The sequence below is a fragment of the Lepus europaeus genome, chromosome 1, assembly GCF_033115175.1.
Source record: "Lepus europaeus isolate LE1 chromosome 1, mLepTim1.pri, whole genome shotgun sequence".
NCBI lineage: Eukaryota > Metazoa > Chordata > Mammalia > Lagomorpha > Leporidae > Lepus > Lepus europaeus.
Window position 1 is genome coordinate 114372953 of NC_084827.1, and position 13119 is coordinate 114386071.

Here is a 13119-nt window from a genome sequence, read left to right on the forward strand (position 1 = left end):
ATAATTTGGCAGGTATGACATAAGATACAGAGTAAATCTATGAAATTTCTCAATTCAAACGTTCCAGATTTCTCAATTCTGAGTGTCCTGATTGAACCCACCTGTATATCCCAATTCAACTGGTTAATAGTTTCTCTTCCATGAGCCTTTGACTTACTGATATATCACCAGTGATCTGTTTTAAAAAGTATTTGATTTTTCTCATAATCCTTGTCTTCAATATTTTTTTCAACTACAGGCCAAAAATGGAATCCAAGAAATGGAATGTTGTTCTCTAGAATCTGACTGGATCTATTTCCATCCTGATGCTTCTGGTAGAATAATACATGTTGGCCCAAATCAAGTCAAGTGAGTAATTTCATTATCACTTTAAAGTTAAAAGTAGCTCAGGGTAGCATTTATTGGCATCTTTATTTTGCATATCTAACTGTTGGGCCAATATAGAAATAATCAGCTTGTTGTAAAATACTTCCTTAGAAACTGACATCTAAAACACTGAACATTATTCTTTTAGCTCATCATTTTTGTAAATATTTTAGGGGTAGGTGCTTATTAGTTAAGATGCCACTTGGGGTACCTCCTTCCCATGTCAGAGTGCTTATATTCAAGTACTGGCTTCATTCCTGATTCCAGCTTTCTGCTAGTGCATACCTGGGAAGCAATGACAATGGCTCAAGTAGTTGGTTCCCTGCCACTCACATGAGAGACCCAAATTGAGATCTTGGCCCTCGGCTTTGGCCTGCCCAGCCCCTGCTGTTACAGGCATTTGAGGAGTGAACCCATGGATGGATGATCTTGCTCTCTGCCTTTTAAATAAATTTTTAAAAAATTAAAAATTAAATAAATTACATTTCAGTAGGTTTTTTTGATGGATGATATGTGAAGGAATTAAAGATTGGCATTTCTTCATCAGGTCCTAATTAATTATCTAAAATTAATAAGAAACAAGATGAGGCCAGTGTTGTGGCCCAGCAGGTCCCAGATCAGAGTGCCCTGGCCCAGCCTCAGTGATTGTGAGCATTAGTGGAGTGAACCAGCAGATAGAAGATATTTCTCTGTCTCTCTCTCTCTGTCACTCTGCCTTTAAATAAATAAATCTTGGGGCCAGTGCTGTGGCATAGCGGGTAAAGCCACCGCCTGCAGTGCCAGCATCCTATATGGGCACCAGTTCAAGTCCCGGCTGCTCCACTTCTGATCCAGTTCTCTCCTGTGGTCTGGGAAGGCAGTAGAAGATGGCTTGAGTCCTTGGGCCACTGCACCTGCGTTGGAAGAAGCTCCTGGCTCAGCTCAGCCCCAGCCGTTGCAACCATCTGGGGAGTGAACCAGCAGATGGAAGATTCTCTCTCTCTCTCTTTTTCTCTCTTTCTCTTTCTCTCTCTCTCTCTCTCTCTCTCTCTCTCTCTCTCTCTCTTCTGTCTCTGCCTCTCTGTAACTCTGCCTTTTGGATAAATGAATAAATCTTTAAAAAACAAACAAATATTTTAAAAAGAAAAAGATGATTTGTCTTTGTTCTGAAAGTCAGGAAGGTAGTGAATAGGTGACTGTTTTATTTTGTTCAAGATGCGCATGTCTACAAGTTGACTTCTCCATCCTTGAAATGCTCTTCATTTGTTTTCCCTGACTTTGTGTTTGAATATTTTCCTCCCTCGTGTGCCTTTTTCAGAAAACTTTCACGTACTCCCTCCACCCAGACTTCAGTTGCATGTTCTTAGGACTTAGGCCTTCTCTTCTCACTCCTCATTTTCTTTCTGCATGATTCTGTTTATTCCCTTGGCTCCGGGGATTATTTGTATACCAAAACTCCAGAATTTATACACTAGCCCAGACCTCTCATCTAAGCTCATTCCAGAAATCCAGAATCATTCTTTTTTATTTTTTTTTTATTTTATTTGTTAATAGGTAGCGATTCAGAGATCACTCATCTGCTAGTTTATTCCTCAGATGCCCACAAAAACCAGGGTTGGGCAGGGCCAAAGCCAGTACCTGGGAACTCAGTCTGGATCTCCCATCTCGCATGTGGGTGACTGAGACCCAACTAGTTGAGCCGTTTCCCAGGGTGCACATTAACAGGAAACTGTACTCAAGAGTTAGAGACAGGCCGTGAAACCAGGCGCTCTGGTATGGGACGCAAAAGTGTCCCAAGCAGGGTCTTAACTGCCATGTCAAATGCCTGCCCTGGAATCACTCTTGCTGCCTTACCAACTTATCTTTCATCTGTATACGTACTTTGAAACACTCACATGCTTTCTCTTTCTTTCTTGTACACATATACATATCATATATCCTGTCAACCCAGTTTGATTTACTACTACATATTTCTTAAATCTGGCTGTTTTCACCCTTGGCTACTGTCATTGATCAGATCACTGTCCTCTATTCCCCAAACATACATACATACATATATATATATATACACACACACACACACACACATATATATATATATATAAGATTTATTTATTCAAAAGAGTTAAAGAGTAAGGAGCGAGAGAGAGAGGTCTTCCATCTGCTGGTTCACTCCCCAAATGGCCCTAACTGCCAGGGCTGAGCCAGACCAAAGCCAGGAGCCAGGATCTCAGGATCTTCTTCTGGGTCTCCACCTCAGTGCAGGGACCCAAGGACTTGGATCATCTTCCGCTGCTTTCCCAGGCCATAATCAAGAGAGCTGGATCAGAAATGGAACAATCAGGTCTCGAACTGGCGCCCATATCGGAATGTTAGCAATTCAAACTGTGGCTTAACATGCTACTCCATGGTGCCAGCCCCTGCCTACTGATGTTAAAGCCTACTTCCAAGGTTCTTACAGTCTGTTCTCCCTGCAACTAGAATGATTTTTTTTTTTTAATGCAAACGTCTAAGCAAGTGAATTCTACTGTCTTAGCCTTTTTATCTCTTGTGAATACTCTTAGGATAAAGGCCAACATAACATGGACCTTCTTCCCACTGTGGTCTGTTTCCCTTCCTATTGTTCTAATTCCTATTCCGAGTTTATGGCCCAGCTCAAATGTCACTCTGCCACAGAAACCTCCCCTGATACACCTTGATGGAGTTACTCATTGCACCCATTGTGTAATCTTCCTTTGTAGCACTTAAAACAATTTTAATTAATTCTTCATAATGATGGGTAAGGATTTAGTTTTGCTGACTCCTGTAACCACAGCACTGAGCACAGTGCTTGGCAGAGTAGATGTTTGTAAGTATTTGTTAAATAAGAAGGGCCATATCTGCCTTCTTTATTTTTTTTAACATTTTATTGAAATACAGTATACATACCAAGAGGTACATGTAACTGTACAAATAAATGAGTTTTTGGTTTTCTGATCATGCTCATAACACCCAAAATTAAGAACAAAACATTACTAGTACTCTGAGTCCTTACTATTCTTTATGCTTCATGATAATCAGTCCAACTCTCTGAATCTGTTATGAGGAGTATAAAAAGATTAAACGAGGGGCCAGCACTGTGGCTCAGGGGGTTAACACCCTGGCCTGAAGCGCCAGCATCCCATCTGGGTACCAGTTCAAATCCCAGCTGTTCCACTTCTGATCCAGCTCTCTGCTATGACCTGGGAAAGCAGTAGGAGATGGCTCAAGTCCTTGGGCCCTTGCACCCACGTGAGAGAACCATAAGAGGTTCCTGGCTCCTGACTTCGGATTGGCTCAGCTCCAGCTATTGCAGCCATTTGGGGAGTGAACCAGCAGATGGAAGACCTCTCTCTCTGTATTTCTCTTTTACCTCTCTGTAACTCTTTCAAATAAATAAAATAAATCTTTAAGAAATTGAATGAAATAAGATTATTAGCTTTATAAAAACTTTTTTTTTTTTTTTTTTTTTGACAGGCAGAGTGGACAGTGAGAGAGAGAGAGACAGAGAGAAAGGTCTTCCTTTTTGCCGCTGGTTCACCCTCCAATGGCCGCCGCGGTAGCGCGCTGCGGCCGGCGCACCGCGCTGATCCGATGGCAGGAGCCAGGTGCTTCTGGTCTCCCCTGGGGTGCAGGGCCCAAGGACTTGGGCCATCCTCCACTGCACTCCCTGGCCACAGCAGAGAGCTGGCCTGGAAGAGGGGCAACCGGGACAGGATCGGTGCCCCGACCGGGACTAGAACCCGGTGTGCCGGCGCCGCAAGGCGGAGGATTAGCCTGTTGAGCCACGGCGCCGGCTATAAAAACTTTTTTAAAAAGATGTATGCATGTATTTGAAGTGCAGAGGGAAAGAGAACTTCCATCCACTGGTTCACTCCCCAGATAGCCACAACAGCAAAGGCAGGAGCCAGGAACTCCATCAGTGGCAAAGACCCAAACAGACCGTCTGCATTAGTGGAAAGCTGGATGGAAAATTAAGCAACCAGGACTCAAATCGGTGCTCCAGTGTGGGATGCCAGCATCACAGGCAGCAGCTTAACCCACTGCACTACAACCCTGGCCTCGGTAAGCCATTTTAAACTGGTTTGGCTTCAGTAAACTTTACTTTTATTGTTTGTTACTTTTTTTTTTTTTTGACAGGCAGAGTGGATAGTGAGAGAGAGAGAGACAGAGAGAAAGGTCTTCCTTTTTGCCTTTGGTTCACGCTGATCCGAAGGCAGGAGCCAGGTGCTTCTCCTGGTCTCCCATGCAGGTGCAGGGCCCAAGGACCTGGGCCATCCTCCACTGCCTTCCCGGGCCATAGCAGAGAGCTGGCTTGGAAGACTAGAACCCGGTGTGCCGGCACCACAAGGTGGAGGATTAGCCTGTTGAGCCACGGCGCCGACCTACTTTTATTGTTTGTTACCACTGCCTTTTTAAAATGCTTGTTACCAACCATATTAGTTTAAGAAAATAAGTGTGTGTCCCTTTGTTAACTTTTTTTTTTTTTTGGACAGGCAGAGTGGATAGTGAGAGAGAGAAAGGTCTTCCTTTTTGCCTTTGGTTCACCCTCCAATGGCCGCTGCAGCCAGCGCATCGTGCTAGTTCATGTCCCAGTTGCTCCTCTTCCAAGCCAGCTCTCTGCTGGTGGCCTGGGAGGCAGTGGTGGTATTTGGGCACCTGCACCCACATGGGAGACCCAGAGGAATCTCCTAGCTTCAGATCTGTCCAGCTCTGACTGTTGTGGCCATTTGGCAAGTGAACCGGTGGATGGAGAGGACCTCTTTCCCTGTCTCTCCCTCTCTAACTCTGGCTCTCAAATAAATGAATAAATCTTTAAAAAAAGACTGGTTAAGATGCTCCTGTCGTATATTGGAGTGCTAGGTTCTGTATGTGGGTGCAGCTCCTGACTCCGGCTTTCTGCCAGCACAGGCCCCAGGCCGCAGTGGTGATAACTCGGGTAATTAGGTAGAAACCTGGATTAATTTCCTGGCTCCTAGATCTGACCCCAGCCCAGCCCCAGGCATTTGGGAAATGAACCAGCTAAGAGCTCACTCTCTCTCTCTTGCTCTCACTCTTAATAAATATAATTTTTAAATGAATACTAATAATTATCTGATTTCTTAGCCTTTGCTAACTGAAAGGCCTCCAGCCGTCCCTGGCCACAGTAGCTACTTCTGCCTGCTGTTCTCTTTGCCAGCATTTGAAACTGAGCTTTGAGAACATTGTGCTTTTGAAGCTTGTTCATGGTAAGAACAGATTTGTGTGGGTGATCCGTAAATTATTTTATTTTCTCTTGCTTACTGAGCTTAATCCGTGAGGATATTTATTCTCAGAAAACCTAAATCCTGAGGAAAAAAATATTGTCATTTGCAGGGTTAGTTCTTTATTTGAGAAGCAGAGAGACAGTAATAGAGCTCACATCTGTGGGTTCACTCTCTGACTGCCTGCAACTGCTGGGGTTAGACTGGGGCAAGAGCCAGGAGCTGGGAACTCAATTCAAGAGTCCCATGAAGGAAGCAGAAACCCAGCTAACTCAGTGTTGCTACTATAATTACATTACCTGAGCAATCATTGTCACCTCCCAGGGCCTGCATTAGCCCAAAGCTGGAGCCAGTTATCAAACCCATGCACTCTGATATTGGGTATCTTAACCACCAGGCTAGATGACCACCCTGGTTGTAGTTTTTAAATATTACTCTGTTTTGGAGCCAGCATTGTGTTACATTGAGTTAAGCCACAGCTTGCCACACTGGCATCCTCTATCAGAGTGCCAGCTAGTGAGTTCAAGTTCTGGCTGTTCCGCTTCCTATCAGCTTCCTGCTTATGTGCCTGGGAAGGCAGCAGATGATGGCCCAAGTACCTGAGCCCCTGTCACCTCTGTGGGAGACCCGGATAGAGTTCCTGGATCCTGGCTTTGGCCTGGCCCAGACCTGGTGGTTGGAGTGAACCAGCAGATGGAAGATCTCTCTTTGTGTCTGCCTCTCTTTCTGTTGCTCTGCCCTTCAAATATTTATAAATAAATGTTACTCCTTTGTGAAAACTCCATTCTGTCCTATAGTTAGCTCTCAGTATTGTTCAGAAGTAGAAATGCAGATAGCTACTGTAAAGCCATTATTAAAGCAGAAACATTAAAATAGAACTGTTGCAGGATGGCAGAGGTGAGGTTCTTCAGAGTAATTTTCATTAAGCCAATTTGGAAGATGATTTAAGTATGAGCAAACAGTTTTATTACCTAGTTTAGGAGAACTTGGCACTGGGCCTACATTTTTCTGTTTAACAAAATCTCTGAATTTAAAGACGTTTCTGAACATTGACCAATAATTGAGAACTAACTCAGTGTTATTACTGCCGTTTCTTGTGGATTTCATTGCAGTAGTTCAATTTTGGCACTTTGATGTTGTTTCGAGGTCTTCAGTTCTTAGAATTCTTTTTCCCTTTTCAGAGTTTTAAAGCTAAATGAAATAGAAAATGATTCTCAGCATCAGGTGTCTGAAGATTTTGTCATACTTGCCAATAGAGAGAACAAAGTAAGTAAGGAATACTTTAAAATCTTTTGTATGTTATTTTATTTCTGTATGAGGATATCACATGCAAATGTGTTTGCCTTTGAGTGTGGCTGAAAACAATAGCACAGCACTATAAGAGTGTTGTTCATTTTGCCTACAGGGTAACCAGTCTTAGCTCATGTGATTATGGGATCTGAAGAGAGTCGATTGTATTAAGTTTTTCTTTTGCTTATTTCTGTTCCCTTTCTGTGTTTCTGAGATTTTATTAGGGAATTATCAATTCTGGGGGTATAATTAATTGTGCAGACTTGGGCTTCATTGAAGTATATAGAAGTGTTTGAAAATGCCATACTTGGGAGTTATGTTGTGGTACAGTGGGTTAAGCACTGCTTGCAATACCAGCATCTCATATGAGTGCCAGTTTGAGTCCCAGATGCTCCACTTCTGATTCACTTCTCTGCTAATGTGCTTGAGAACACAGAAGATGGCCTGCCACCCATGTGAGAAATCCAGATGAAGCTCCTAGCTTTGTCCTGTCCCTGCCTCAGCCACTGTGGCCATTTGAGGAGTGAATGAGTGGATGGAAGATCTCTCTGTGTGTCTCTCCCTCTCTCTGTAATTCTGCCTTTTGAATTAATAGATAAATCTTTAAAAAATAAAAATTTTAAAAATGCGATACTTTTAACTCCATGAAACTTTTGCTTCAGTTTATAAATGAAGAAAATGTTGGAAAGGAAAATTTCTAAAAGCAGATTCACTTATCATTTGCTGTCATTTACAAAGCAGATGTCAGAAAGGGCAAATGAGGCAATGAGTCTATTATCTTATACCTAATTTATTTTTATCTGTTCTGGTATTTTACCCATTGAAAATTTTACTATAGTGAAAGTGTTTTTCACTAACTTCAGTACCAGAAATTTCTTAGTTGAGGAAAGAATTGTAGATACGAGAAGGGTTGTTTAATTTTACCAAATTTGTCAATAAAATTTTGTTTTTGCGTATCATAGAGCTTCTCACGTCTTTGTATTTCTCTCTACATGATAGAATGAAAACTTATTCACTGTTACGGCATCTGGACGGGTGGTAAAGAAAAATTTTACCCTTCTGGATGATGACCCAGAACAAGAGGTACTACTTTATCCGGAGATTACAAACCAAACCAGTGTGCACTTGCCCTGTGGCTCTCAAATTAATGTTTCCCAGGCTATGAGGTCGTAGTCAGGGGTGAGGGATTCCTTGTAGGCTAAATGGGTGGGATTATTATTATTAATAATAACAATCCATTAATAATAATAATAATAATGTGCTATTTAAACCAGTATAACCCATTTTTCTCTCAGTGTTTTACAGTTATTTGTAAGATTTTACAGAAAGGTTAAAAGGGCCAAAATAATTTGAAGATGCAATTAATTTACTAGTTTTTTATCTTGATGTGTGCATTTTCAGGGCCATTCTCTTGTTAGAATTCTATTGACTGATAATTTTATAACTTTTGCCTTATTTTTTACTATTAAATATGATCTGCTTGTGAATATTCTTGGGCTAGAGGAGGAAAGTATGAGGATATGGTCAGTCAGTTCAGCCTTGTCTTCACATTGGCATTGCCAGTCACTGAGCTAATACATTTTTATCCCTTTCCTTTAAAGAGTGTTGGAAATACTTATGAAGTCAAGTGACAATGACCATGCTTCAAAGATGCAGCCATTGCATAAACACTAAATCCATTTAAACCATGTAACTATATTATTTGTGTGACTACTTCTAGGTAGAAACATTCCAGTAAGTTTCTAAGGACAGTTCTAAAAAATCTTTTTAGATAGGTTAGAAGTGGCCTACTATGTGACTGCTTATAAAAACAACAAAAAAAAATATTCTTTTGGGCCATAGAGACCTACTGAAAACAAAGCAGAAAACTCCCTCCCCTATGTATAAAACTGTCTTCAAGAAAGATATACTAAAATTGCCCAAACATGTCATGAATAATTAAAGTGAGAGGTGGTAGCAAAAAGAGAGATGTTATATCATGAGATTAGCAAACAAACTCTTTTAGCTTGCAAAGGAAAAGTTCAAAGGGGTTCTGACTGAAAGCCTTAAAATCACTGACACCTAGGCAAGAAATCACCTTTTGAAGTTTGACCCCGATAAGTTTAAGGCAAAAAAGTAAAAAAGGGAACTACTAGTAACAAATCTATGTAAATTTCTGTCATAAGATGGTGAAGACAGAAAATACAAATGGATTAAAGGGTAGTTTGGCCAAACATAAGTAAAGGATTTGTGTGAAGCAAGAAGAGAAACTCAGTATGTCTGTTTTTAAGGTCAGTGCCAGGCACTCAGCAGAGATGTGCCTCCTATTGTTCATCCCTGGGTGTGTCTGGACACTAGGATCTGCTTTTCCTGTGACACTGTTGGAATCCTAGGTTTTCCGCCTTTGGTGTTTTTCTTGCTTTGCCACTGCTAACCCGAGTTTGTTCTGTGGGTTGGATTTCAGTTCCTAATATTTTCCGTCAAGTATAAACAGCATTTTGTTTTCTTTAGGGGACCAAAAACCTTTGTTTTAAAAACCAAAAGGATGACAAATAAAGTCATTAATAGTATATGAAGGGCTATCAATTCTTACTGAATATTTTTTTCTGGTTTGAGACTTTCAAGCTCAGTAAGCAGCCTTCAGGTTTCAGAACTGAGTTTCATATATTTAGTCCTGACTGGGAACTGAAGAATACGCCATAGACAGCAGTTGACTACTTATTTTGGATATGGAGAAGTCCTGGTATGCTGTCATTGTAGAGAATTTCAGTTACATTTTGGCTGAGATCTACATAGACTTGATGGTGTTGTCAAAATTTATAGGACACAGCTTAGCTCTTGAAAAATCTAGGAATGACAATTTTAGCAGGAGATAACTAGAGACACATTTCCACTTTTTCTTCTACCCATTCATTCTCCCAAATTTGTGTCAGTAATAGAATGGCTAAACTATTCCTGTAGGGTTAAACCTAACTGAATAACTGGATTTTGCTTTTCTTTGCCGTTGTCTTATGTATCTGTCCCCAAGACTTTCAAGATTGTGGATTATGAAGATGAATTGGATTTGCTTTCTGTGGTAGCTGTTACTCAGATAGATGCTGAAGGAAAAGCTCACCTGGATTTTCACTGTAATGAATATGGAACTTTACTTAAAAGTATTCCACTAGTAGAGTCATGGGATGTGGTAAGTAGAATCCACAGAATACGGAGTTGCAAGAGTTTTCTTTATAGGTACTATTTATTGGAGCATTGTGCTCATGTCAGTCAAGGCTCATCTGTGCCAATGACCACATGAGAGTGGCTATTGTCCTATATACAGGACAAAATGAGTGTTTCTTAGCCTTCTTCCTGTTGGCACTAAGGGATGCCTTCTACCAGTGGCCTTAAAGATAAAAGTTTGTGTTTTCTTGAGCCATGGTATTTCTCTTTACCCTAGTCTTTGATTTTTCTCCCAATTATAAGCTTAGGAACATTAAAAAGGAAATGTAATGTCATGAACTCTGGCAACTATTTAATAGAGACCATATCTAAGTATGGGGGAGAAGGGGAACGCTGAGAATCTAATATATTAATACATTCCTTTGAAAAAAAATAGTATGTCGGGCTTCCAGGCACTCTTGGAAACATGCATCTGCTCTTCTGACTATTACAGAATATTCAGTTATAAGAAACAGTAGATGTTATCTTACTCAGACCTTGTTTGATCAGTGGGGAACCTGAAAGTAAGTTTAGCAGCTTACACACAGTCACATAAGTTAGGTAATAGCAGAGTTGACAGTAGAAGCTGGATGTTCAGACTCCTGAGTCCTAAGTTTTTTTCATTCTCTACATTTTGTACAATGCTCCTTTCATTAGTAATCTGCATTCCTGCAAATAATGAAAAATAAACCCATTTCTAACAGCTGTGTTCCCTCTAGGTATATTTTTGTGTATCCCTGTCTTAGGTGCTGCAACATTCTAGAGACACACGGTGAATAGGTTATATGAAAAGGAAATTTCCTATGACTGTGTTTTTCTTACAGACATATAGCCATGAAGTCTACTTTGACAGAGACTTGGTGCTGCACATTGAACAGAAACCCAACAGAGTCTTCAGCTGCTATGTATACCAGATGGTATGTGACACGGAGGAAGAAGAAGAAACCATAATCAGAAGTTGTTAAAAGGAGGGAGAGAGTTGTAACTTATCAGACTTCTAGCCAAACACCCCAACAGTTGCATGGAGTATTCCATTTTATTATCTACATGGCACATTCTCCAGTATTTTCTGGGAAAGGTCTTGTATTGAATTCAGATGATTAAACTCAGTGAGAACTTCATTTTATGAAAAGTTGTGGTTTTTTTGGACTGTTATTCCAAGAAGACTAGCTTTATGGAGGATTTAGGTAGCTGATAATACAAAAAAGCATTAGAGAGAAAAAAACTGAAACCCTGTTGTTGAGGGGAGGGTCATTGATGGGGAGGTATTGAAGGGATAGTATGGAATTTTGATTGGCAAGGCTTGGAAAGACAAAAATAAAGATACAAGAGATACAGAAAGGAATTCTTTATTATTTGTACCAAACTTTGCTTAAGGATGAGAAATGAGATGTATAATGTGTCATAAACTTTTTTAAATCTTACATATGTGTATTTGTTTTATATTTGTATATAGTATTGTGAGTTACTTCCAGTTCCCAAATTATCTTTTCCTCCATAGTTTTATTCTCTTGGTTTGGTGTTTTTATTGAACATTTGTGTTTCTTTTATATTGTAAAAGATTCCAAGAAAACCTTTGGTGAAATTTTTTCTGATACATAGCCTGTTTAGCTCTTGGCATATGTAAGGATATTGTTCTCACATCACCATTCTGTTTGTTTAGTGGGTCTTCCGATTTTGTTTAGGCAATATTTTTGTACCTATGCAATAAGATAAAGGTACACCAGCCTGAACCAACTCTGTTCTCTGTAGAAGAGTAGATAAAAGTTCCAGAAAAAGTTCTTCCTACCTTGGGAACTGCCTCGTTAGCCAGAGAAAGGTTTTGACTCTCTTAATTAGGACATGAGTATTTTTCTTCTTTGTTAGAACATATTTAAATGTGATCTTTGAAATCTAATAGTCATTCTTCAGTATGTTAGAAGTAACCTAAGAATAAGGAGAAAACAGTTTTTGCGCTCCCTGTTGAAATCCAGTTTCTTACAACCCATACATTAAGCATATTTCTCTGATTCAGCCTCAGAAGAATAACTAGTTTTAAAAGAAAGGAAGGAAACACCAGTAAAACTCATTGCTAATTCAAGTTTAGGGTTAAAGTGTGGAATTTTAGTGTGGGTGATTTATATTAAAATCCTACAATTTTTGCTTTGCTTGCTCCCATATTAACACTGATGTGAATTCTGCCCTTGAAATTTTACAAATAAACAAACAGGGCTAAACAGAAAGAGGTGTTAGCTATTCCAGCATTCAAGGAATTAGTAGCAGAGTTTGTAAACTTTAAGGAAATAAGGGCAATAAACCTAAAATTGTTTTTTCATGCAGTAAGCAAGATCACAGATTGAGTATCCCTTATCCTAAGTGTTTGAGACCAGAAGTGTTTCAGATTTTGGATTCCTCAGGGTTTTAGAATATTTGCTTGTACATTATAAGATACATTGAGGATGGGACCCACATCTAAACACAAGATTAATTTGTTACATATATGTCTTACACAAATAGCCTACAGGTATTTTATAGAATATGTTTAGTGTGTCTGTCTTTTGACTGCAGCTTATCATGAGGTCAGGTATGGAGTTTTCCACTTGTAGCATCATGTCCACACTCAGAAAGTTTCAAATTTTCAAGGATTTCAGATTTTCAGGCTAGTGATACTCATCTATATTAATGTTTTAGAATAAAAGAAAATATATGTGGGCTAAAAGTAGATCTTTCTGAATCTGATCCTATTCAGAAATAGCAAATAACCATCTGGGAAAGTAGAAGTGATTGCCTTGTGAGCAAGACAATAAGATTATCTTCATATGTTTAATTATAATTTTATATCTATTAATTGGAAAGTCTGTTCTCATTTTATGCATATTCAATAGTACTGTTTAGTGTCTGAAGCTTTCAGAGCATTTAGAGACATGATTGTGATTACAAAGCAGGTGAATAGTTACAGTGTGCTAAATATTGCTCCAGACTTTCAATTAGACACTAGCTCTGTGTCAACACCCAGTAAATTTACAGCTTGAAAAACAAGTCTCATAAAAGGAGCAAAATACCAGAG

At 39.7% G+C, this 13119-nt stretch overlaps 1 protein-coding gene across 2 annotated transcripts in view; it reads left to right on the forward strand.

The window, feature by feature from the left end:
• DCAF17 (DDB1 and CUL4 associated factor 17) overlaps window positions 1-11497 on the forward strand; it is a 49720-nt gene extending 38223 nt beyond the window's left edge. The window contains exons 10-14 of one of the 2 annotated variants that reach the window (XM_062200385.1): window positions 239-348; window positions 6788-6872; window positions 7896-7979; window positions 9904-10059; window positions 10898-11497. In XM_062200385.1, coding sequence (XP_062056369.1) covers window positions 239-348; window positions 6788-6872; window positions 7896-7979; window positions 9904-10059; window positions 10898-11038 — 576 coding nt within the window. In that variant the 3' untranslated portion in view covers window positions 11039-11497. Of the gene's footprint in view, window positions 1-238; window positions 349-4207; window positions 4429-6787; window positions 6873-7895; window positions 7980-9903; window positions 10060-10897 lie in introns of those variants that run through there. The other variant, XR_009866746.1, reaches the window with a different exon arrangement.
• Window positions 11498-13119: the final 1622 nt, after the last annotated feature.